The following is a 25,933-nucleotide window of genomic DNA, read 5'->3' as shown; positions in this document are numbered from 1 at the left end:
TCACTACATAAATGACTAAGGTTTCTAAAAACTAAACAGTACCTTACAAACCTTTTCAGAGGATAAGGCTGATTTGTTAGCAATGTCAATGCATGCAGGGGGTTTCTCTTAGGTCACACACAGGCCTGTGTGCCTTGTTCTGTGCATTTCCAGTGTTCCTTATGTGTTTTTTTAAAATACCCTAAATCTGAGAGACTATATCCAACCTAGTTTAAACTTCAAACTCATTAAAGTATCCACGACTTCATCTACACCCTTGTGCTATACATTATGATATAGATACTAGTATACTGTAGTTCATGCAAAGAGCATTCAACACCTATTCAAGGAACCTAACCAGAAATAATTTACAAGCCTAAATCCTGGATTTCAAAGGAAAATGTGTCAATGCCTGGATGATATCATGTGATCATTTAATTACTAACTACCAAATGGGTCTAGGTGAGCTTAATTTCTTCCTGTCGTTTGCAATATTTCTTCTTTTCCTTCACGTAAAGAGAACCGAAAGAACAGGACAAATGTTCACATATCTTTCAATTGTGAGCATTTTGCCTAATGTTATTATTGAGCGGTTTACTAGGAGCAATTGAGATACTGAATTGGCTTTAACCTATGTGGACAAGGCCGAACATACCATACAAGGACAAGACCATTGGAAACTCCAACTAGGAGGAGTGAATCAAGACGATGCAGCAAGAGTGCAGAATGGGTAGAAGTGGGGGTGCTGGGAAGGAGGTGATTGTTACCTGTATTTAAGCTTAGCTGAGCATGGTGGAGAGTTTCTATTTACCCAAATTTACAGTATGAACGATAAGAAGATAGTCATTTATTAATGTGAGGATACAAAGAAAGATTTGTCTGTCTTCAGGATGGCTTTCAATGCTTGTTTGTTCCAAAGCTGAATTTGCTTCCACTTCCATTTTTTTAAAGGACTTGTAAAACTTTAAAGGTGCCAAACCTGTCAAGAGAACACGAAACATGGAAGAAAATAAAGGATTTTTCAACAAATTAGAGCTTGGAGTTTTTAGCTGAATTTGTGAAGAAATAAATAGAAGGAGCACAGTTTTGCATCAGAACAAATCTGTGCTGCTGGCAGGCAGAGCTCACTAGAGACGCCTTGCGAGTATCCCTGTTTAGATATTTTCTTCAAACCTAATTTCAGGTCATAATGTCCAGCAGCTTCAGTGTCTGGGATGCGGCAGGATCAGGCATCCCTGTGCATTGCATTGTGAATGCAGAGAGCACAGCCCAGCTGGAGCTCTGCCAATATCACCCGTGTTTCCCCCAGGCTTCCCCTCTGCAGATTTCTCTTCCCAACAGAGCTGTGATTACCTGGGGACCCTGAGAAAATAGGTCTGGGAGATTTCAGAGAAACTTCCACCAACGCACACACACTGCAACCCCACTACCTCCTCCCTCTAGCAGCATCGCGGTTCAGCTGAGCTGTCTCTGCAAAGCTTCTCCAAGAGGTGATTAATAATTCAGTGTCAGTAGCGTTGCATAAAATCTCCTTGTTGAGCGCAGAGTGCAGTCGCACTGTGCTCTGACAGCTGCACTGTTACTGGGAGCTCGCGAGGCTGCATACTAAACACTGTACAGGCCACCTGGGACTGCCCTCCCTCTCTCTCTCTCACTGTCTCTTTATCTGTCTCCGTCTTACTCTCATCCCTTGCTCAGGAGCACAGCAGCAACACGCAAGTAGTCCTTTCCAGGGAAGAACTGGGATCTCTTTCTCCTCGCAGGAAGCGCGAAACAGCAGGATCAAGCTCTTCGGGCTCTCTCTGCGAGCGCCTCCGCACTCCACCCCCCCCTCCTCCCCCAGTCCCTCGGCGGCCAGAATGTCAAGAGCTGAGTCGCGGCTGCCCCTCTGGGCCACCTTACTTTGCCTGCTCTACCTGACGGGCTGCAGCGGAGCCAGAAGAGCCCCCAAAGTCCCCCGCTGTCCCGCAACCTGCTCTTGCACCAAAGACAGCGCCTTCTGCGTGGACACAAAGGCTATTCCCAAGAGCTTCCCTCCGGGCATCATCTCCTTGTAAGTACCCCGACGCGCAACCTCCCTCTGTCAGCAGACTGGCTCAAGCCCTGCACACTCCTCTTAATGCTGTGGATAAACTTTGCACTTGTTTGTTTTTCTTACTATATTTTCCCCTCGTTTTAAGAAAAGCACTTTTAATTAAACCAATTTGCTTTCGTTTTGTAAAAGGTTCCATTTCTGTCTGTTGCAGGAGGATGGGTTCAATCTTTTTTTTTTGGAATAATGATTTTCAGACTAGAGGGCAGTGCAGTCTGGGAACTGAAATGTGAAATGTGTGTGCTCTTTTTTGGTGATAGAGTGCAATCCAGCTCCACAGACTATGTTTGGAAAGATTCCTTCACAGCAGAATTAATTTAAGGATTTATGTATTTGATCTGTTCATTTCAGAACTTAAACATTCAGTGCAGAATAAAGCATTTCTGCTCACACTGTCTTAAGAAAATAATAATACAGAAAAACCTTACCTCTCTGATTACAGGATAAATTAGTTCAGTGCTGCAGGGGCAAAACAATCCGTTTATGGATATGCTGAGATATTCTATTTCCGTCTCAAAGAAAGCAGCATTCTTTTTCAGGTGACACTGATCGGTGAGTTCTGAGCTGCCAAAGATATTGATTAATAACAGTGGTAGAGAACAGCAGAGATTCAGATTAGTTGGACTGTGGAGGTGGAGGAAGTCATTGATTTTCGTGTTGCAGTGTGGTGGGGGTTTAATCCCCATATTTCACTGACTGAATCAAAAGACCTCAGTGGCCTGTTATGGTACCACAGACGTACTTGAAACCTGTTTGTTTTGTGGGTGTGTGAGAGATTGTACGAATCTGCATTGACAACACATGCAGTACATGTATATGAGTATGTTCAAGTACAAAGATTTCCTAATATTGGCAAGTGATCAATATCATTTGTGAAAGCTAGATTTGTTTTGAAACGGAAAAGAAAGTTAAAAAAGAAAGTTAAAACAGGCTTCGGTTGCTTAGCTCTGTACTGCAGCCTCCCCAGACTATGAATTGAATTCTGCAAGGCAGTGATGCCATGACGGAGATGAAAGAAGAGCCCTGGGACTCTGTGGTCAAGTAGTTTATGGAGTTGAGGCCCGGGCGACAGTGAGGTCGAGTGATCAGAGCTAAGGGACTTGGCCTCCATGCTTAATGTTTAGAGACTTGTGGTGAAATTGCTTCCCGTGGTTAGAGCTTGATAATAAAGGCACGAGTGGAGCTGTGGAGGTGGGAGGAGGCTAAGGGCTGGGCTGGCTGGCCTAGTTTTACTGCTGAAAAACTGGAGAAATTGTCCTAGTGAATAATAATAACCCAGGAACTTAATATGAGGGGAACGATCATAGGAAACTAGCATATTGGTCTTTCAAGTTCTGTTTTAGATTGCTCACAGTCACCACAAAGTAGACCGTATTGTTCCTTGTGCCCGAAGTTCTGATATTCTCTGTGCTTCTCCCTGTGCAGGACAATAGTGAACGCGGCCTTCACGGAGATTCCTGAGGGTGCATTCTCCCATCTCCACCTGCTGCAGTTCCTGTGAGTACGCCCCCCGCAGTCTTCCTCACCCCCTCCTCCACCTGCACAGCTTCCTGGCCTGGCCTGCTGGAGGGCACGGGCTTCACTGGTCCCACATTCAGAAGGGTGGAGTAGAGAACATCACCCACGCTCGCCCTGTTTCTTACTAGACACGTTCAAAACACTGTCTGTGTGAGGACAGTAATGGAAGATCTGATTGCGTTAACTGGAATCAGTCTACAAACATGCAATTCATTGTATGTTTCTGTATATTATAAAAACATAGCAGGGTTACAAATGGCAGGAAGACATCTGGACTATCTAGCCCGTTTGATATTTAGCTACGAAAGTCTCCTCAATGAAGCCAAGGAATTGGCTTCAACAGCATGTTTTGGGCAGCTTGCTCAGATCTCTCACAACTCGTTGGGTAAAGATGTTCCTTCTGTTCTCAGTTATAAATACATGTTCATATACAGTAGCTTCTGCTTGTGTTCTCTGGCTCATTGATTCTGTTCAATCTGAAGAAATCCATTGGGTCTTTCTCATTGCCCTTGATGTGTTTGAATACTTGTATCAAGCCTCTCATCATTTTCTTTAAGATTAAAAAGGTTCAGTTCCTTCAGTCTGCCAGGACATTAGTGCTGGAATGAATAACATGGTGAAAAAATTTGACCTAATATTCCAAATTAGGCTTAACTTGTGCATTTTACAATTTTTAACATAACATTTCTTGATTTAAATTTTGCTCTTTTAATTACATACTGTATATATCCCAATATTTATTTTGCCAACAAAATGCCAGCAATTTAATTTATTAATTGATATAAACCTTGTACCAGTTTCTGAGTTTCAGAACTCCCAGGTTTGTGCAATATTAACACAAGATTGCTTTGTTATAATGATGCAAAGGAACAAGTAATAGGTTTATTCCATGATGAAAAGAGAAGAAAAGAAACAATGTTTCGGCTGTGGAGCCTTCTTCTGGTGTCAAGAAGAAGACTCCACATCTGAAAGGTTGTGTTTCCTTTCTTCTCAGCCGCTGCTGGAAATTCTGGATGTTGACATTGATAGAAACAGCACTCCTGAAGTGGTGTATTTTGGAAACTCAGGACTGAATCCAGAAACATTTTCAACAAAACGAGCGGAACAATTAAAGTAATCGATTAGAACTAGAGATGTAGAGGTCAGCTGGAACAGAAACCACAGACTCAGTGTTCCTCCTGGACTGGAAAACCACTGGTTTAGAAGCACACTGTGCATATTTTTGATCAGGAAGTTGAGAGTGTTTGGGGTGAGTCAAAATATTTTAGACAAGGTTTAAAGAATGTTAGTAGAAAGCATCCTTATTTTTGGTATCACAGTGTGGTATGGTAGCCTGTGTATTAAGAGTAAAGGGAAATTGCTAACAAAAAATTGTGGTAAATAATTGGTTGCCCACAGAAACAGCTTAAAGAGTTGTAGTTCAAAGGAAAGCTCATCTTATCGTTGATGACCCCTTCCACCTTCTTCACTCCCATGTTCAACTGCTACCTTCAGGGGGGAGTTTTAGAATGCATGTGGCAAAGAAAAATGAATACAAGAATTCATTTGTTCCCTCTGCAACCAGTATGTTAAATGCAGCTTAGTGACTGTTTCCCGTGTGAAGCTATCAGATTAACTTAATGATAGTGTGGGCAGGGTGAGATGTGTGTATGTGCATATGTATGGTTGCGTGGTTCGTACTATTGTTTCTTTTCGAAGTGTATTTATTTTACATTGAGGGTGTCATGTAAATGTTGCAGAAGAGAAAAAGGGATAGGTGCTTTATTGCTTTAGTGCTTTAATAATGATGGAGGGACACAGACTAGCTGACATTAACATGGCTTGGTGTGTGGTTTTGGGATGTTATTTTCTGAAGCTATGCAGTATGAAACAAGGACTGATCGATGGATTAGACTAGTGAGTATCTGATCAAGGGGCAACCATGGCAAGCCAGCCATTAAAGCATTTGTGTTTTTTCGATTCAATGCACAGATACTCCCTTTAATGAACCTGCTGTGCTGTGCTTAGGAGCAGAATTGTCACGTCTGTGTGAAGATAAAATATTACATTCCTGCGCATGCTTTTAATGAGAGCCAACCACATCTTTTGTCTCTGATTTCCAGCTGAATTACTGTCTGTCTCAGCACAAAGCATGGCATTTAAAGAGGATGTCTTAGTTCATGCTGATTTAAGGGCTTGTTTTCGTGCTGTGTGTGTTTTCATGACACAATACCTCCATGTGACTTTTCTTTAACTGGTTCTGTACTTGTATTGTATTGTGAGTGGCTGTTTTGGGACAAAAGGACATCTTAGAGCAGAATGAGGGTGAAATGGCTAGCAGGGGCCGATCTTGTGTGACTGTGTTAACAGTGTGCCACAAGGTGGGGTATGATGCTCAATCATTATTCTTACCATGCCCTTCCTGTCAGTTAGGTCAGAGACGTCTTTTTGCCCCTACTGTTGCTGGAATAGTTTTAAACTGGTAAAACAAAAACATAAGCAAAAAAATATATACTAGGCATTCACGCAGAGGGAATATTGTGTAAGACGTTATGCCTCTGATCACAAATGAAATGTCACGCAAATAGAAATATAAGCTACTACGTGTCCTATGTCTTTAGGTATCTTTCCTTCCTCAAGTACATGTTTAGTTTTTAGCCCCCTTCTATGATTTACCATTTCCATGAGTCGGGAGTGGGATTCAGGGTTTAGTTCAACTAAAACATTGCGTTCGCTCTGGGAAATGCACTGGCTAATGTAGCGTTTCCTTCCAATAAACACTGATCGTCCTCTCATGGACAGCCTTTGATATCTTCCATTCCTTGGTGTGACTTCCGTCTAGCAGCAACACTCCGTCTGAGTGAAGAGGGACAGCTGTGCACTCAGTACCCCAGATGTGTGCGTTTTCCAATATATTTTGCATGGCCACAACTTATTATTCTCATGCTGTCTGCTTTATCTGATTATCTATGCAGTGCACAGTTTGTGGTCTCTACAAGCTTCTGTATGCTAGAAGAATATCTAATAAATGAATGAACTGACAGGCCTCCTCTGTTGCATATTGCATATTACTCAGCGTCCTTAGAAGGTCAGGTTACAGGACGTACCTCACAGCTTCACATTGGACATGACCTTCAGATGTGCTATAGCTGAAAAATAAAAAGAAATTAATTAAAGGCAAAAAATATTCAGAATCACAACATTCAAAGGTATCTACACATTATACACAGGCTACAGCTTTGATCGCCCAGAAAACCATCCAATATTGTTTCTCAAAGGGTTTGTCTTTGTCCTGTGTTTTCTGCTTTCTTGTCTTACCATGGTCTGATGCTCTTATTCTGAAATGGATTTATCAGCTCATGAAAGTGCCTCATATTGTCAGACATCCCTGGAGGCTTTGAAAAGAAAAGTCTAAAGAAAAGGCTGCCTGACCCACAGGGAGCATGAAGAAAAATCTAATTATAACAGAGAGGTCTTGATTCCTGTCTGAAAAAGAAGCACACAATATAGCAGATGTGTATCCATGAAAAATAGTTTTTGACATTGAATGAGTTTTAAACTCATTCTGAGTGGCCTGTGTGAAAAACGATCTGAAGAATCTAAATGGTACATCTTATGAGACCACAAAAATAGCTTTAACTATTTATGTGCCGTGTATTGCGCAGTGCACAGGCAGAATAGAATGAGCACCTATGTCTTTTGGTCATATTTGGGCTGCTGGTGCTAGTGTGATTCGGCTCACTCATTAATCTCATTAATCTCTCATGAGTGTGGTGGAGGAAAATTGGTAATTAAAAACATATACATCTACCTTGCACTTCGACCATTCTCTATTATTCTTATTGGCATGAGTTGCTCACTAAATTCTGCACATGATCACTGCCTTCAACAAACCCATGTGAGTTATGTAATGAGCACGCCATACTGTACCAGCACTGCAGTAACAGCCCAGATGGGTGACCAATGTCATTAAGATGCCAAGGGTGCTAACAGCATTCTGCCAGGTCAGCCTGGCTCTCCTGAATAACGCAGTCCTCAGTGAACATTTCTAAATTATTACCTATTTTTATACCCCACTTTGCAGATCCTCTCAATTCAACCTGGCCTCTGCAAATCTAAACCTGCAAAACATCTCTACAGGGAGATAAGTAAGGGCCCTTCAGATAGCAGCTGAACCATTTAATGTCTCATGCAGATAAATATGGGAGTTCCATAGTATTTTAATGTAGTTCCTCTTGGTGATAGCAAAACACACCATTATTGAAGCCAACAGTACTGAAAATGAGAGAGACAGCTGCCGTCTTATTAGTTTTGTTATTTCCTAGTTCACCTGTCAGACACAATGTTTTTTTTACAACAGAATAGATGAAAAAAGTAACCCATTTTATGGCAGAAAAAGCTGGAAAATGTTCTCAGACACAAGAAGGGTATATAACACACACATGGTATTCTCCTGAATTGTTTGTGTGTCTGTTCCTCCCTGCAGGCTACTCAACTCCAACACTTTTTCCATCATTGCTGATGATGCCTTTGCTGGTCTTTCTCATCTCCAGTACCTGTGAGTGTCACCGCCAGAACCGCCCAGACTAATCCAATCCCTGTCATGGCTCATGCAGTTGAAGGTGCAATACTGCCACATGTTCCTGTCACTCAAGACAGGACGTTTAAGTTTCCCTGAACAGAAAGAATGGAATTGCTAAATGAATTTTAAATGTTGGTTAAACTGATCTTGTTTCTGAAAGGCAGCATGACAACAGTTTTACTTCGGTTCAAGAATAACATTTTTTTTTGAGGTGGCCATAAATTGTGAAATTCAAAATAGGTAATTCTGCCAACAAGCAACTATATCAGTTTAGCAGAGTGCTCTTTAGTTGGATTACAGATAAGTAGTCAAGGTGGTGTGTTCAGCACAGACAGGATTCAGCCCAGTGATGTTGAGCCAGTGACTCAACCACAAGACAAGCAACAAAGTCATGTCCTGAATTAAAAATACTCTTTCTGTGCTATGGTCTTTTTTTTTTCTTCATTACACCATTATAAAACTTTTAATGGAATAAGTTCTCAAAGGTGAGCCAAGAAGCATATTTCATTCTACTGCCCAGCAAAGCTGACCAGGCCTTTTTGCTAATTAATGGATGTGTAGAAATATGAAATCACCAGTGACCTCCTTTTTATAAGCCAGTGAAGAAGATGAGTACACAGAAGCAATGCTTTTACTTGCATTAAGTGATTGGGTAATGCTGTCCTGAGCTCAGCTCCAGTCCTCAACAGCGGCTAGGCTGTCTCTGCTGTGAATTTTAATTAATGCAGAGCAAATGTATAGTCCTACACCTTCCACTGCGGTCTAGCTTTACATTGTCAAATACAATTAACATTTCAACTGTAAATTTTTTTATTCAAATTTTTCATTTACTTTTTAGCTAATTCTGTCACTCTTTATTTTGAGGGAGCAGAGTTTTTGTTGTTGGTGTTGTCGTGTTAATTCCAATTTAAATTGACTAGAAGAGTCCAACACCCTCTTTTTGTGTCTATTACTCTTGTGTTCCCCTCTGGCTGAAATTCGTCTTGGTTCATGTCATTCACAGGTTCATTGAAAACAATGACATCCAGGCCCTGTCCAAGAACACGTTCCGGGGGCTGAAGGCACTGACTCATCTGTAGGTCTCTGCACACTACCCACACTCCTGTTGTACAGAAGCAATTTTTAGCAACATTTTAGGCCAAGCCATAAGAGCTTGCTGACTTAGAAATCTTAATGCATTTATATCAGACTGGAATTCTTCCCATTCTCTAGTTGTCTGCTGAGGCAGATGAACCATATTCCATTGCCATGGAAACAAGACTTCCGAGATCAATTTGATCACTGTTTAATGCGGTCATTTGTTTAAATCAGGAACATGAATTGTTCATTTGAATGCTTCCAATTTCTTTCCTATTGCTTGCTGTGTCATGCAATTCTCTGCTGTTGTTTTTGCACAAACATCTCACTGACAGTTGGTCTCACGGCAGAGTTCTTGAATGTCAAAAATGCATTTTTGAGGATTATTGAGCGGTCATCGTGTAACCATGCCTGAGAATTCTCACCTTGGTCTGTTCTCTTCACAGATCCTTTGATTAATAAATGGGAATCGTATAGGCATGCCTTAGAAACCTAACTGGTCTGGTCTGCTCACTTCACAGTTCTCTGGCTAACAACAACCTGCAGGTCCTTCCTCGAGACCTCTTCCGCCATCTTGACATACTGACTGACCTGTAAGTTCAGGCTCCTTCCCCTTTGTGTCACTGAAGGGCTCTTTCTGGATTTAAGACTCTAGGAAGAGCTCAGAAGAAAGTTATGATTAAATATTCACAGTCACAATCAATATTTCCATACTGTTTAGGATGAAAGGCAAACTCTTCATCACAAGAAGCCTGTAGTAATCACTTTTCTATTATTTTCTTCGTCGCTATGATTTCTCACAGGAATAGCAAAATCAGTGAATTACCTAGCATGGGTTTGAATGGTTTCTGCTGCAGATCATAATTGTTTTTTGAGCTGAAGGGATTGAATTGTGGAAACACAATCATCTACGGATAACATGATTTTAATAAGTATTAAATAAAACAGCAGGAGCTGTTTTCCTGGAACCATGAAGGTCAAAAATGTTTAGAAGATTTGCTCAGTCAGGAGTGGAGTTAAACTAATGTTACATACAGCAGATTGATTTGTGACTTCAGCTCCACAATTTGTAGGGGAATCTGCGGCTTGTGGAACATGGTTCAATGCGGTTTCTGTCTCCTGGTCAGTGACCTGAGAGGGAACTCGTTCCGGTGTGACTGCAAGATCAAGTGGCTGGTGGACTGGCTGGAGAAGACAAACACCACGGTGCCAGCGATCTACTGCGCCAGCCCTATAGAGTTCCAGGGCCGCAGGATCTCTGACCTCACCCCCCGGGACTTCAACTGCATCACCGCAGGTCTGTGGGCAACAAGTGGTGGGAGCTGCTGGTGAACGGATTAAAAAAATCCAATCTTTAAGAACAGGCATCTGGAATTCTAGTGTTGACAATTTAAAGGGCTTACTCGTTTTTGAGCTCTAACTGGCTCAGAAGGATATGTCATTTACTTATTTTTGCAGGAACTTCTCATTTACTCTTCAAAGCTCCTTTGACACATGCAAGACTGCATATTGGTGGTTAAGGTTCTGGTCTCCTAACATGGAAGGTTGTGGGTTCCAATCCCAACTGAGACCCTTCTGTGGTACCCTTGAGTAAAGTGCTTTAATTGTTCGAGTGGAATCCCCATGTATATAAATGGGTGCAAATGTAAGGTACTTCTAATAAAAGTATCAGCCAAATGAATTATAATAGAATGAAAGTAGTTCAATAGTGAGCAGTTGATTTATACGTCTTTTGAAATGCAGTCTTCCAACAATAGTTTCTTATCATCCTCCAGACTTTGCCGTGTATGAGACCTTTCCATTCCAGTCCGTATCGGTGGAGTCCTTTGAGTATGCTGGAGACCTCTATGTGGTTTTTGCACAGCCTGACACTGGGAACTGCACCTTGTACGAGTGGGACCATGTGGAGATGGTCTTCAGGAAATTCTACAATATCACCTGTAAGGGTTTACTTTCAGAGTGGGGAGACTTAGTCAACAAGCACAAGCATAAAGAAAAGCCAGATCTTTTAGTTAAAATGATCTTCCCCTTAGGTGTCACAGTCTTGTCTGCTTTAACAAACACCTGTCACCACCTATCACGACATCTGCTGTAACAAATAACAGAAAAAATACAATGCCTCCATTTCTCCTGATTCCTCATGGCTCTAACCACATCCTTTCTGCTGCTCTCTGTCTTTTCAGCAACCCAGTTCTGATCATTAGCCTTTAATGACTCCATCTTGACTCTTCAGTTATGTCAGCAGAACTGCATGGCCAGCCTCTCTGGTGATAACTTCTCATTTAAATAATGAAATCACAATGAAATCGTACCCCCTGAATTTCTGAGGTACAACAACCATGCTGTATCCCTTACTCCTTATCTCTAGCCACACACTAGTCCTCTGATATCGCCCTCTTAACTGTCCCCTCATGAAGACTACAAACAAGCAGATGATAGCACCTTCTCCTGCTTTGCCCCTAGACTGTATAACTCTCTGGCCGGTGAATTCAGGAATTCTGTTTCTTTTCATTTGCCTTGAAACTGGCATTTCTATTGATTAAGTCTGAGTGGGGAGCTGGGAGAGCGTGCATTGGTTACAAAGGAAAAAATAAAGTGTGTTTCTAAAGGCAGAGATGCAAAACACTACATTTCAGCCACTGATCTTTTTCATGCATTACTTTCCAGCTTCAAATTAACCTTGACCTATTTCTATAGATTATTTGATGAACATAGTTTATTATATAATGATGTAATTTGTATTGCTTCTTTTGCTTATAATTTATATCTTCTCCCTCTGATCTTATTGTACAGGTTATGAAAGGTGTTTCATAAAATAGTAAATATTGTTATAAGCTGCTTCCATTCTGCTTACTTTCCTTAAAGTTTTCAAATTTTACTCATAATGAAAGCAAAAGCCTCCCCAACACCTTCCTCCCCTCATCCACTCGTGCAGGTAAAAGCACCAGCGAGCACTCTCTTCCTGAACTGGTGTAGCTGCTTTCAGGATAATGGACTGTGAGTGGTACTCGAAGGGTAGGCTGTGTTTTCAGACTGGGTCTTGGTAGGCTGTGTGGCAGACAGATGGACGAGCCCTGTGGATTTAAGAGCCCTTCTGTAGCATTGATTACACTGCTTAGGCAGCCTTTTAGCCTACTGAAGCATGAGCATTAACCTCTGAGAGGAAAACAAATCTCTGATCCTAAAGATGCACATAACAGAGACATGAATTCCATAGGCAGTTCATAGAAATATCTGCAGTTGTTGTTACCAGTATTTCAAAATATAAAAACTCACTAGGACAGTATATACATGCATATTATTTAAATATCTACAGTACAGTGTGCTTAAAATTATACCTTATTTTTAAGGAATTGGGCTAAACTCCAAATGATTTGGTTCTAAATCCTTTAGAGTCACGTGAAAGAATGGATCCAGCGTAGGAATTTACAATTACAGTAGAGGTGCTCAGCTTTCACAGCCCTACACTGACTTGTTTTTATGTGATTCCTTTTTTCTGATTGCTCCGGAGAGTTCTCCCTGACCTCTGTGTCTGTGTGTGTCTCTCTCCCAGCTCGCTCGGCAGTGTACTGCAAGCCTGTGGTGATTGAAAACACTCTGTACATGGTGGTGGCACAGCTGTTTGGTGGCTCACACATCTTCAAGTGAGTGTGAAAATATTGCCTTGATCTTGTAAAGAGTTCTGTGAACCTCCCGAAGTGACTTGCTGGTTTTAGACAAAGAGTCTATTAATTAAAAGCCTTGAATTTGTGCTACAGCAGTACTGCAATCCAGAATCTTCTTCTTTGCACTTAGTGCTTCCCAGCAGTTTGCAAAACAATCTCTCTTATGTTCTGGCCCTCAGAGAATCTTCTGAGCTAATGAAATTCCCTTGGCTATAAATAAGATGTTTTGCAAGACATTTTTAATCCGATGATTAATCAGAAGAACTTGATTAAAGACACAGTTTCAGGAGCAGTGAGGGTTGATCTGGGGTCCAGCAAGTAATGTCTCTGTTGATTGGGGATTGGGGGTGGAATGTGAAATTACTGCTGGGTGGGGGAGGGGACGCAAAATTTTAAATTCAGCACTTCTTCAAAGGACAAATGCTTTTTGTAAATGGCAATAGTATTTTTATTTATTTATTTTTTGTAGAAGATTTAAAAAGGGAAAACGTCCGTTTGTAAAATGGGCTACTTTTCTTATGAAAGGGAAAGGTGTTCCCAGCCATTGGTCCTTAGATTGAGCCCTGGTCAAGGTAGTATACTAGGTCCTCAAGAGCAAAGTGGCACAGCTTTGTCTGGTTTAATGAAAAAGGTTGGTTAAAAGAATCAGATCGTGCTTTAAATGCAAACCAGAGCGTATTTGGAATTGGTTGCTCTCCTAGGGATTGAGATTGATGGTGAACTTGTTCCAGACAGTTTTATAGAGCTGTACCCCCACTTCTTTGAGAACAGAACTCCCTGATCCTCCTCCCATTCCATTACCTGGCAGGTGGGAGAAAGGTCCTCTGAGGTTTGTGAAGATCCAGGATATTGACACCACGCGCGTCCGCAAACCCAACTCTGTAGAAGCTTTCCTCCTGGAGGGAGACTGGTTTTTCGCTGTGGCCGACAGCTCTAAGGCGGGTTCCACCAGTCTGTACCGCTGGAACAGTAATGGGTTTTATTCCCACCAGTCCCTCCACCCCTGGCACCGGGACACCCACGTCGAGTACCTGGAGATAGACGGCAAACCCCACCTCATCCTGTCCAGCAGCTCCCAGCCGCCCGCGGTGTACAAGTGGAATCGGGGGCAGCGCCAGTTCGCCTTCCACTCCCAGATACCCAATGCTGTGGACGTGCAGATGGTCAAGCACTTCCGGGTGCTCAAAGACCTTTACCTCTGCCTCACCCGCTTCATCGGGGACTCCAAGATCCTGCGCTGGGAGGGCCAGCGCTTCGTGGAGATCCAGTCCCTGCCTTCTCGGGGTTCGATGGTGGCCTACCCTTTCGCGGTGGGCCCCCGCCAGTACATGGTCCTGGGCAGCGACTTCTCCTTCTCCCACGTCTACCTGTGGGATGCTCTGACCCAGCGTTTCCAGCCCTTCCAGGAGCTCAATGTGCGGGCCCCCCGATCCTTCAGCTTGGTCTCCATTGACAACAAGAACATCCTCCTGGCTGCCAGCTTCAAGGGCAACACCTTGGCCTACGAGCACCTGCTGGTGGATCTGAGCGCTAAGTAGAAGGTGCCAGGGAGGAATAATCCCACTTCTACAGGTTGGGGGCTTGAACGATATGGGTCAAGTCTGGAGTGCAGGGGGGTCTTATTCGCCATCCAAACAATCCCCAAATCAACCCCATGCGTTAATTAGTTATTCCGTTCTGCTCCAATGCATGTTTACAGGTTACAGGGCGGCCTTTATTTATTTAAGTGTTTTTGATCCAGAGCAAAAGCTTCACTCCTCATGATGTGAATGCCAGAAGGAAAAATGCTACACACTATTAAATGATGCACTGTATCAGAAGGTAAAATGTTATTGACTCATTGCACTGAGAGTTAATTTTACAAAACATTAACAGAGGCCTTTGCCCACTGGATACCACAGGATTTCTCTTGATGAAATGCTTTGAGAGTTTTGCCCGTATCAGAATGAAATACTAAGGAAACGGGCAGTTATAAGCTCATAGTCCCTTTCCGATCCACACTTTTTTCATCTTACATACAGTATTGATGGAATTACCATTTAAAAATTGCCTTTACAAATTAAACACAACCTATTTGTTTGTACTAAACAACCAAACTAATGCTGCATGCAATCTACTGAATTGCACAACGTGCAAAGCTCATTAAAATGATATTTTGTTGCAGAAGAAACCCACCGAAGAGAGAAATTGTGTAGAAAGGTACTGTTACACCATACAGAAACCTTACAATGTGCCAAATTAACTTTATGACAAGGTACACAATTGTCAGGAAAGAAAGAAGGTGTAGTGTATAGCTATTTCTAAGCATTATCTCCTTTGCTTTTTGTGATACCTTACTTTGAATGTGTTTGTATGCCTTTCATTGAGTATAGAGCAAGATGCCGGAGATTCACATGAAGGAAAAATCCTATGTCACATGTAGCTGCATCTCAAATATAACCCTGTTATATCATTGCTTTGAAAAGGATGTTTCTGTGGTAATATACTGTATATTTAAGGCCTTTAACTATTTTATTAAAAGCTGTTGGTGTTTGTTTAAATTACTGACATCTTTCTAAAATGCACAGAATGATGGTTACTTTGTAATACAATATTTATTGTAATTGTAGTGTTTATTGGAAGGCCATTCTTCAAAATGTCTTGCATGAAGACATTAGATTCAAGTTAAATGGCATTTCTTTCATAAATTGACTTGAACATGTATCTGTTAGTTTTTAAACCACCAATTTACAGTAGGTGTTAAGGAAGAGGTGGGGCTAATTTAAAACACTAACCTTTTTAAAGATATTTTAGTTTCATTTTTGGAAAAGAATGCCAGAACACTAAAGAAGCTAATGATAAGAAAAAATATGTCACTGTGAAGAATAACTTTAAAACACTTTTTAGATTTGTGCAAAAACAAAATTGCCAAGGTCTGCATTCATTTATAATTGTAATTTATTGACTGTTATAAGCAGGAGTATCAGGAACACCTTATCATTTGCATAGACAAAGAGTGAAAAAATCAATTATTTTGATTAGTTATGCTCGGTATACACTCTATATACATTGCGAAATGTGATTGGTTATCATCCCTGTGACACATCCTTATTTGAGAAAAAAATGTATATGTGATGGAAAGTGTATTTGAATGGGAAAGCAATTTATTACATCAACGAAGAATACTTTAGCACTCATGAGATTTAAACATCTAATTGGTTAAAGCACCTCTATGAACAAAACAGAAATTAAAATATTGCATCTTAAGTGATGTGATCATGACATTCTGTAGTAGATCAGGTGGGCAACTGCCTCAGAATGCATCGGCTGCAAAGGAACAAGTAATAGGTTTATTCTATGCTGAATAGAGAAGAAAGAAAACACAACGTTTCGACTGTGGAGCCTTCTTTGGGTGTAAGAAAGATAGGACTGCCCTATCTTTCTTACACCCGAAGAAGGCTCCACAGCCGAAATGTTGTGTTTTCTTTCTTCTCTTTTCAGCACGGAATAAACCTATTACTTGTTCCATGATATTCTGTATCTGAGATTACTTCCCAGCTAACCTAACTAAAACCACAAGTGACAGTTTTCACTTTTTCAATTTGTGAAATGTGGTTTAACAGCAGTGCTCTCCAGTTCACATGTAACTTACATTGTTTTTCCCCCAGGCTCTTAAACTGTTCACCAGCAACCTACAGTCTCACAGTTAAGGACAACTCTGCCTCAATCATTCTCTCACTCACTGCCAATTATTATATGTGTGTAACCAACTAAGTGCAATAACTTATCATAATAATACTAAACTAAGAGGCTTCTGCTGAGCCCTAATGAATAACAATGAATTTTCTTAATCACGTTACCTTTCTTTGTATGTGTTGAATAGCAATATGTATTAGTTTTACATTACTGTCAGGAATATTAACTGTTAGTTGTTTGCAAACCTTGCAAAATATGAAATACTGTAAATATAAGCTAATCGCACTAAAGAAAAACTCTAAACATGAAAATGTGCTCTAAATGTACAAGTCCTGAGATTGACTTTAGTATCATTTTGCCATGTTTATGATTTCTAAGCCTCTACAGTATATAATTTTTCTGTGTACATTAGAAATGTGACTTATTGTATGTAACCTTGCAGTAGATGACAGGTGGTGATTGTATGAAGATGTGTTCTGAACCATAAAGGGTTTCAAATGGGGGTAGAGAAGGTATTTTGACCAGAATTACACATTTGTCGCAGTTTGCAATTATTCAGTGCCAACGTGTAAGGCTGACCTTTACCCTTGTTCCGTGTGTGAGAAAATACTGATTGCCAAGTGTTAACTGTGAAAAGTAAAAAGTTACTGGCCCTTTTAAAACTGCTTACAAATCCACCAAGCTGCGATGCGGAGTTCGTAATTCTTTCAAAGGGCTGTACGGTGAATGTTCCCTACTGAATGTACTGTTCCACAGAGGTGAAGAAGGAATGAAATGGTACATGTGTGTTATAAATGTTTGTGCCAAAGCAGCCTGTTGCCACAGCTCTTGCTTCCTGTTATGTAATATGTGGTATGGAAATGTACCTGTATATTCCCATGGTAAGTGATTAATAAACGTAGGCCCTAACTAAGCTGCTGGCTGTTGGTGTTGAATTTTACACCGGAGAGGTCCTTTACTGTAGACGGGCAGGGGAACATCAGTGGGCACCTTCTCACTTCTGGCGAGAATGTCGACTGAGGAGACACGATCCACAGGGCTCAGTGCTGAGGCATCAGCCTCTGACTGGGTTCAGTATGGGAAAGGGGCACTGGGCAGTGACATTGAGACGTGTTTGTCTCCTGTTCCCTTTCTTACACAACAGGACTATAGATTTGACACTCCAAACCTTATGTCTTCATAAGCATTACAGCTCTTAATGACCACTTGCTAAGATTAATGTTTAATAAACTTAGAATCCGTAACTTTATCAAATATTTTAACCATCTTTATTGCTCTTAACAAAATGTCATTTAAATGTCAAGGGAGTACAAGGGAGTTTCTTAGTTATATCAATACACACAAGCCCACAGTAAGGGGTCTGATCCAGGAATCCTTTGCCTGACGGTACTCGGTTGTCTTATCTCCGAAATCCAGCATTCTAAGTAGGCGCGAAGTCACATTTTTTCAATGAATAACTCGAGTTAAATAGATATCTCAGGTCTTTTCGCTTTGTAGCTCGTCTGAACCGTTTGCAACCGAGTGCGTTTGCGCAGCAGCCACTGTTGCAACGAACTGTAACCTCGGTGGGCCGCAAACCATCGCGCTACACCTGAAGACACACGCACTGCGTTACCTGCCTGTGAGGGCTTCTCCGCAGTTCATTAGCCTGCTGTCAGAATTGTCACATGACAATAACAAGTCCACGCGAGGCACAGGCCGCAGTGGGAGCGCGTGAGAAAAGTCCCCCTCCTCTCGGCGCGTTTTAATTGGCTGTGAGCTGTAAACTCGCGAGGGCCCCTAAGGGAGCACTTTGCCGCTATTGGTTGAGAGTCCTGTCAGATAAACAGAGGGGCGTAATCCGTTTACTTTTCACAACCGGGTTGCTGTAGGTTATCCGCTTGGAGCAGTCTCCTGAACTCAAAATGCAGTGACTAATTTTTAAATATTTCCAGTCTGGTTTGAAAGAAGGCCAATTAAAGACGCAGAGGAGGAAAATGAAGAGCACGTTCACGTTGTAAGCCTTGATTTCAAAATGCGTGACTAAACGTATACACGGAAATAACATTGTAAGGTAAGAGCGTGGGGGTTGGTTGGATCTGTCGATTTTAACAATGTTGCATATTTTCGCAAAGCTCGCTGTGGTGATTTCAGCTGTCAGACAACGAAAAAGGAGACTGTGCCCTGCTTGTTAAATAATCTTAACCTAGAAGGACACTCATTTCATTTTCTTCAGTCTGTTTCATTTGACAAATATGCCGTCTAGTTTACAGCTGATGACTGGGCGCTTTTTGATATTTACTTCCTAACTTTGTACCCACCTTACAGTGTGCTATTTTTAAGTCACTAGCTCCATTAGAACCTAACGCACTTCACTGAATAGTTTTAGAAAATACGGAATGCATGGTTCTGTGTTACCAGCAACATTTGGAGGACATACTTTCGAAACAGCGAACCTTGATATTTCGTTATTTAAAACTGAGATGCTTTATTGGTTTAAACCAGCTATGTGCAATACTTTACTTACAGACTATTTTTTCGTTGTTTTCATGCCGTGGTCGTGATTAGGAGGCGACATGTCGGCCCCCCAGCTACAGGATCACAGCGATGTGTCCTCCGAGTTCCCCCCGGAGTGGGCGGACGACGAACGCATGGCCTTCTTGTTTTCAGCCTTCAAGCAAAACCGGGAGGTGAATTGCACGGACTGGGACAGTAAGATGGACTTCTGGGCGCCGCTGATCATTAGCACCTGCCGGCGACGAGGCGCGGTGTGTGTCACCTTGCAGGAGCTCCATCAGGTCTTCCGGAGGAAGGGTAGTGTGCCCCTGGGCCTGGGCATGGTCATCCAGAACATGGTCAGGTACGCACCTCTCTGCACTCCCTGCTACCTCCGTCCGTGTGGCTCTGTGTCCCAGGACCTGTCTAACTGAGACATACAGTTAGTAGGGATATACTTAAAACTATTTCCATCGCTATACAGAATCTAAAAGATCAAGGTAACCTCAGTTGTCATCTCAAGGCAAAAACATTTAATTCATGTAGCCCAACTGATGTTGTCAGGTGATTTTTTTTATTCCTAAAGTTTGTTACAGAAATAATTGAGCATTGGCAGTAGAGTTATTGCTATGCCAATGCTGTGTGTCTCTTATGAAAATAAGGACGTAAGAATGGAGGAGGCCATTTGCCTTGTTTAGCATGTTGATGAATTAATCCAAGGCTCTTATCCCGCCATTTCTAGACAGAATTTGCAGTGTCTGTTTTAATATCATGCATGGGTGGCCTGTTTCACTTCTCTGGGTGAAAAAGTGCCACCTGTTCTTGCTTTTACCTTCGCACTGTTTCCACTTGAGGCCTCTGGGTCATGCAGAATGAGCACTGAAAAGCAAAACAGACACTGATATAGGCGGCAAAGGAACAAGTAATAGATTTATTCCATGCTGAAAAAAAGAAGAAAGAGAACACAACGTTTCGGCCGTGGAGAAGGCTCCACGGCCGAAACGTTGTGTTCTCTTTCTTCTTTTTTTCAGCATGGAATAAATCTATTACTTGTTCCTTTGCAGCCTACGCATGCTGACGCAGCTACCCACCTGAACTGATATAGGCGGCACACCTGTGAGCTGTGTGGATCCCTGACCTCCTGTGTTCATCGATGTTGTGACTCTCCCTGTAGGCGTGGCAGGCTACAGAAGGAGTCGGAGTTTGCCGCAAATGTGGACTCTGGTTGGCTGTCCTGGGGGGTGGGGCTGCTTCTGGTCCGGCCCCTCAAATGGACGCTCTCCACACTGCTGGGCACAAACCGTGTGCCCCTGGAGGAATCCTACGTTGTGATTGAGCTTGTTAAGGTTTGTCATCGGCTCCGACAGTATCAGTTTCTCAAGCCAGTGCTTTTCAGCATTCGTAAGCTGTTACAACTCATCACCACAAAATGAAGGACTACACGGGCACCATAATCAAAGAGAAGAAATAAAATGGCCATTTTAAAAAAAACAGCTCAACTTACTAAGAATAACCGTGACTATATTTGTAACCATCGTTAGGTCACATTGATAGCAAGGCATTTGCATGGTGTAGGAAATATAATGTGCTTGTTGTTTAAAAATAAACATCAGTAAGTTATGTCTTGGTCAGCTGCATTTCATCTTGGATGAATAGTAAGAGGCAACAAAATAATATTTGACATTTGAAATAATAAAGACTCATACTTTTATAAAGTAAGACTAATACTTTTTTAAAACTTGTTTTAAAATGTAAGTTCTCAACAAGGGGTAGTTGTAGGATGTTGCAATATATTTCTAGGAGCAACACACAAGATCACGAATACCACATCAGTGACATTGATAGTACTGAAAAAGTTCCTGTTGATATAATAAACTAGTCCATTTCTGGATTTTTAACTGAGAAGCATTAAAATGTTTAATTCTCAATCTTGCTATGTACTCTAAATGTTTTGTTAATTTTGGCTTGTAATAAGTGAATGGGTTAGGTTTCACTAGGTGTTGTAATTTGTCTGAAAAAAGTATAATAATAATAATAATAATAATAATAATAATAATTGCTTACACTTATATAGCGCTTTTCTGGACACTCCACTCAAAGCGCTTTACAGGTAATGGGGACTCCCCTCCACCACCACCAATGTGCAGCATCCACCTGGATAAAGAGCTACTTAATGTTAAACCTCTTGGCAATGGTGGTACGTTTTGCAGCATGTATATCCTAAATCTCTGTGTGTCTTTCAGGAAAAAGCTGCAGAGCTACTGCGGGTGTACCGGAACTCCCCATTGGCCGATCACGCTCTGCTGTCCTTCCAGGATATGCGGACGCTGGCGGCGCATGTCTGCCCTGATGAAACCACCCTGTGCTTGGCACTCCTGCAGCTCCAGAGGGAGAAGCAGGTGACAGTGTCACTGCATGAAGGAGACAAGGTCATGATGCTAATTATCATTAGTCATTTAGCAGACAGCTTTGTCTAGAGTGATTTATTGATATGCAGGTGAATTCTGCACCTGACACAGTTTTCCTTAAAGAAGGTCAGAAAAGAAGGAAGTTCAAGAATGAATCTGGAGAGCACACAATGCGAGGCAGGGCTGGCAGAGCTCAAGCCATAAACCTTAACTACTCAACCACATAGACTCACAGGATATAGCGGGGGCAAAGATTGCTAAAACCATTTTACTTGTTCTATGGATGTACAGCGTTTTTTCCCCAATCTTACCCATGCTCTGGCCAAATATGGTACAATAAGTAAGTTCCTAACTAAGTTTAGGGGGTATGTGGATCAGCTGGTGAAGCATACCTTTGGCTGGTTCAGTCAGATGACTTGCTGTGCCCGTGCTGTGTTTGTGTCCAGATTGTGAAGTTCTCTCAGCCTGGGCAGGGGCGGGTGTCTCCGGTCAGCGATGTGGACCTTGGCATTTACCAGCTGCAGCGGAGCGAGAGGCTGCTGGGGGAGAGAGTGGAAGCTCTGGGGCAGGAGGCGGAGAGGTGAGGTCGCGCAGCTGGCGGCCGCCACCTTGCAGGAGCTTTTCATCCAGAGTCCTCCCTTCTGTTTCTTTGACCCCCTTTTCCTACAAGAACCTTATTTCCTTAACGTCAAAAGAAAAGTTAGAAACGAGAAGGCAATTCAGCCCATCTTGTCTGTTGAGTTACAAGTAGTTTAGCTAAGGGAAAGCACTTCAAAGAGGTGATGTTATTTTAAAGATTAGCTATGCATGCACTATATAGATCACTTTAACTAATGACTCTTTCAAACTATCTCACCCCCAGATTGAATTTTAAAAAGTAAGCCTTTTTAAAAAATAAGTTACTTTTTACAAGTAGCTCTAATGGATGACTGTTTCCCAAGTACAGACTGTAATGTTGCCCAGGAGTTTAAATGATCCAGTGCTTTAATCCTGATGTGAGTGTGTCTGTGCAGGTGCAGAGAGGAAGCTAGGACACTGCTGCGTGAGGGGAAGAAGACACAGGTACAGGGAGCATTTCAAACTACGGCATCCCTGAATCACTCCGACTGTTTTAACTGAAATCTGTATTTGTAAATGATGGGGTCGTTTTACTGTTTTTTTTTTAATCAAAATGTTTCCTATGGGGTGTCAAAATTGATATAAAGACTTCTTTTTAGATGAAAAAAGGGAGCAGAAAAATTTGTCCGGATATACTTCCTAACATATGTTGAGGTTTGTGTTAACCCGTTTACTATCATGAAATATGTACATTGTCAAAGAAAGGGAAAAGGGTGTGAAGATCACTTTTTGGGGGAAGATTCAAGACAATGTAGCACAGTGTCACCTAAAACTGCTCAAATGTCAATGAAAATACTTATACTGATCTGTAAATTACTGCCAAAATGTTCAGCCTTACTGAGGTTGAATAAAGAGCACAAGTGGCAACTTGCATTTGTGAGCTTAAGGAGATCCATTAAAAAGCCCAGCTGAATCTGTGGCGTCGCGTCTCGATCGCAGGCCCTGCGGTGTCTGAGGGGGCGAAAGCGAGTGGAGAATCGAGCAGACCGGCTACATGCCCAGCTGGATACGGTGAAGGCCATCCTGGACAGGATCGCACACTCCAGCACTGACCGCTTGGTGAGTTATGGACCTGTACCCGCCATTGAAATGCACAGTATTTCCCACTGTATGTATTAAAAGAGGAAGTGGTGTTTGTGTGCAGGTGATGCAGGCGTACCAGGCTGGGGTGGCAGCTCTCAGACTGTCCCTGAAGGATGTGACAGTGGAGAGGGCAGAGAGTCTGGTGGACCAGATTCAGGAGGTGAGGCTCTTCTCTTCCTGATGAGAACCACACACTGAAAATACAGCTGAATCTTGACTAGGGGGAAAAAACGAGAAAATCACAGACAAGTAACGAAGGTTTTCATGAGCGCAGTAGGCTGAAATCTGAAAATAGCTTTCAGCTTAAACATCAATCACGTTAAGATAACAATTCCTCTATTCTTTTATGATATGGTATTGTTGCTGTTGCACTCTAGAGTAAGGCATTTCACGTAGTCTTGCTGTAAATAACCCACTTTGTTCTCAGTTGACTTGAAGTGCTAAATAAAGGATTAAATTAATTAACACCAATGAATCATTTCAAAGCATTCTGAAATAGAATGAATTTTCTTTACTTTTACAATAGCAGATACACTTGAATGATGCATTGCATGAAACATCCATTAGTATGAATTTATTTTGCTGATTCCTTTATCCAAAGCTGCTTACAGAGGTTAGTTAACGTTCTTTACATACAGATTTTGATTGATACAGCTGGGTTTGCTAGAGTCATATTGATGAAGTGTCTTGCTTAAGTAACTGAGATCTGAACCCATTTCCCTTCAGCTAGGAAGTCCAAGCCCTGCAGTTGGTCCACATTGGTGCTTGCTGCCTGTCTGTGTAACATTCTAAGTGATTCACCTGTTTCTGTATACGCTGCTCAGCTGCTCCAGCAAACTATTCTGACATGATGTCTGAGCCAAATGGAGGAAGGAGTAGTGGGGTGCTTCCCCGTTGTGGCACAGAACTGAATTTTGAAGCCTGGGAGGTGAATTAATCATCCATGAGTAGTAAATGTGTCTGCAAGGCTTACATATTTTTGCATTATCTAATGTTTTTCATCTTGTCTGTTTCAGCTCTGTGACACTCAGGATGAAGTTAACCAGGCTTTGTCAGGAGCAGCACTTGATGGCACAAGTATGTTTCGTTATGTCCTTGTTTTTATTAAAAAGGCATCTCTTCTTTAAAGCCCCATGAGTTTTTATATCTATTCTTACTTTTGGAAATGTTTAATACCAGTCTGGACATCAAGCTGGTTATTTGTGGTGTTCTTCAAATAATAAACGAGCCCTCCTTTTTGTCATTCTCCTGCCAGCAGATGAGGAAACAGAAGAGCTTGAGAAGGAACTGAAGTCTCTGTTAGAGGACAGTGCTCCATGCGTTCCTCCTACTCTTCCTGAGGTTCCGAATAAACCCCTTAGCTCAGGTGGGGCTCCAGGTTTTGCTGAAGACAGCTTCCTGGCCTCCCTGCCGGATGTGCCAGATTCCCGGCTGAGCATTACTGACGAGGAGCTGGACAGAGAGCTGAGTAGGCTTACCCTCACAGACACAGGTTCACCCCTTTCCTAATCCCTCTGCCCACCTTTTTCTCTTAAATCCTTTTAAACTGATTCACTTTCTCTCTCTTCCATTATTGGTTATAAAATGTCTTGGTGAATCAGCTAATTTCAGAAAGGTGTCCCATAGGTAGTATTCAGTTCATTTTGAACTTGGTTGATTCTCTTAAAACTGATTGCAGCGATCTCTGGAGGAACTCTGTGATAGATGATCCCTACCCCTTGCAGAGCAGAATATATAGATTGAGTGGCTTCATTACGTATAAACAGTACATATGCTTAATTCTAAAAGAATAAACAAGTTATGTGTCATTTTGGAATAGAATATGTTTCCACTCAGGCTTAAAAACAATGGGAACTTATAATTAAATATATCATGTACAGGCCTCAGTTAGAACATGAAATTAAAAAAAATACATTAATTATTAATTGCTTTGAGTCCCATTCGTTGTTACAGTAGCGTATGCATTAGTAGTTCTGTTCCCGTTATCTAGTGTTAACGTTTGCTTGTGGTCTTTCACAGCTGTGGCTAAGGAACACCATATCTCTCCTTTGAAAAGGCTGGAGCCAGCCCAGTGAAGAACTGGAGCACAATATTCATCCCAGCACTGTTGGCGCTGCACAGAGTCTCTGAATGGTGTCAGGGGGATGTCAAAGGGTCCTCAGAAAAGCAATCAATACAAACTCTGTCTTTTGTAACAGTTTCTGTTTGTAATGATTCATGTCCTTTTTTTTTCAATTTTTAAAAGTCCTTAATTGTGATGTTTTGACTGTAATGAACTTATATATACTGTATAAATATCATTATTATGTGACAGAACAGATTTGTCTGCTTCAGACTCAGAGTGCAGATTGCTGTGTAACCCTGTTGGTTTGTTTTCTGTGTTTATTTGCTGTAATTGTGAGTCTCGACTGGTTCTACAACACAGATGGGCACATAGTCTACATGAAAAAAAACATGATCAACTCTGTCACTTATTAGACAAGGCTTTCGTAGAGTTAAAAGAAAAACAAATTAGACAGCAGACTTTATACCTTATCACCTGTAAAACACGTTTCATACTTTCTGAAATGCAAGAAAAACAAATACATTTTATATTTTAATAAATGTATTAAATGAGAATTAAATTACCTTTAGTGGGTTTTTTCCTATAGTCAGATGTTCCAAGGTGAGAAAATTCACTTACTGGAATTACTAAGAATCTGTAGAGTTGACCTTCTACCTGAACATGGACAGATTCCAGGCTTTAAGACGTACCATGCTTATTCTTCACTGTTGAATACTG

The 25,933-nt window shown here is 41.6% G+C and overlaps 2 protein-coding genes and 1 long non-coding RNA gene across 6 annotated transcripts; 2 read left to right on the top strand and 1 right to left on the bottom strand.

The window, feature by feature from the left end:
• Positions 1-1,369: 1,369 nt before the first annotated feature.
• lgi3 (leucine-rich repeat LGI family, member 3) lies at positions 1,370-16,239 on the top strand. Its single transcript, XM_015342009.2, has 10 exons — positions 1,370-1,469; positions 1,678-2,032; positions 3,497-3,568; positions 8,055-8,126; positions 9,154-9,225; positions 9,749-9,820; positions 10,355-10,524; positions 11,003-11,167; positions 12,781-12,871; positions 13,701-16,239. The coding sequence occupies exons 2-10, from the start codon at positions 1,839-1,841 to the stop codon at positions 14,428-14,430; spliced, it is 1,638 nt and encodes a 545-aa protein (XP_015197495.1). The 5' UTR covers positions 1,370-1,469; positions 1,678-1,838; the 3' UTR covers positions 14,431-16,239.
• Positions 16,240-18,409: 2,170 nt separating this feature from the next.
• Positions 18,410-25,778, top strand: chmp7 (charged multivesicular body protein 7). 4 transcript variants are annotated; one of them, XM_015365596.2, is made up of 11 exons: positions 18,410-18,620; positions 19,115-19,406; positions 20,217-20,388; positions 21,286-21,471; positions 21,897-22,030; positions 22,464-22,512; positions 23,008-23,127; positions 23,213-23,311; positions 24,168-24,228; positions 24,407-24,619; positions 25,171-25,778. In XM_015365596.2, the coding sequence occupies exons 2-11, from the start codon at positions 19,123-19,125 to the stop codon at positions 25,224-25,226; spliced, it is 1,374 nt and encodes a 457-aa protein (XP_015221082.1). In that variant the 5' UTR covers positions 18,410-18,620; positions 19,115-19,122; the 3' UTR covers positions 25,227-25,778. The 4 variants fall into 4 exon arrangements, with proteins under 4 accessions (XP_015221082.1, XP_015221141.1, XP_015220939.1 ...); XM_015365655.2 differs by having other exon boundaries at positions 18,411-18,620; positions 24,407-24,517; XM_015365453.2 differs by having other exon boundaries at positions 18,411-18,620; positions 24,407-24,643.
• LOC138224817 (uncharacterized) lies at positions 19,010-19,955 on the bottom strand. The gene is made up of 2 exons (XR_011183259.1): positions 19,875-19,955; positions 19,010-19,472 (listed from the first exon to the last, which is right to left on the bottom strand). It is a non-coding gene; the product is annotated as an uncharacterized lncRNA (long non-coding RNA).
• Positions 25,779-25,933: the final 155 nt, after the last annotated feature.

Source organism: Lepisosteus oculatus, chromosome 2 (assembly GCF_040954835.1).
Source record: "Lepisosteus oculatus isolate fLepOcu1 chromosome 2, fLepOcu1.hap2, whole genome shotgun sequence".
Classification (NCBI taxonomy): domain Eukaryota; kingdom Metazoa; phylum Chordata; class Actinopteri; order Semionotiformes; family Lepisosteidae; genus Lepisosteus; species Lepisosteus oculatus.
This window is presented reverse-complemented; position numbering and strand designations above follow the sequence as displayed.

Excerpts from the sequence above, each read along its gene's own strand:
- lgi3 (XM_015342009.2), top strand. The coding sequence starts at position 1,839 with ATGTCAAGAGCTGAGTCGCGGCTGCCCCTCTGGGCCACCTTACTTTGC. Across the intron at positions 9,226-9,748 it reads CTGAAGGCACTGACTCATCT|TTCTCTGGCTAACAACAACC; the intron begins GTAGGTCTCTGC and ends CTCACTTCACAG. Across the intron at positions 9,821-10,354 it reads CTTGACATACTGACTGACCT|TGACCTGAGAGGGAACTCGT; the intron begins GTAAGTTCAGGC and ends TCTCCTGGTCAG.
- chmp7 (XM_015365453.2), top strand. The coding sequence starts at position 19,123 with ATGTCGGCCCCCCAGCTACAGGATCACAGCGATGTGTCCTCCGAGTTC. Across the intron at positions 20,389-21,285 it reads TTGTGATTGAGCTTGTTAAG|GAAAAAGCTGCAGAGCTACT; the intron begins GTTTGTCATCGG and ends TGTGTCTTTCAG. Across the intron at positions 21,472-21,896 it reads CACTGCATGAAGGAGACAAG|ATTGTGAAGTTCTCTCAGCC; the intron begins GTCATGATGCTA and ends GTTTGTGTCCAG.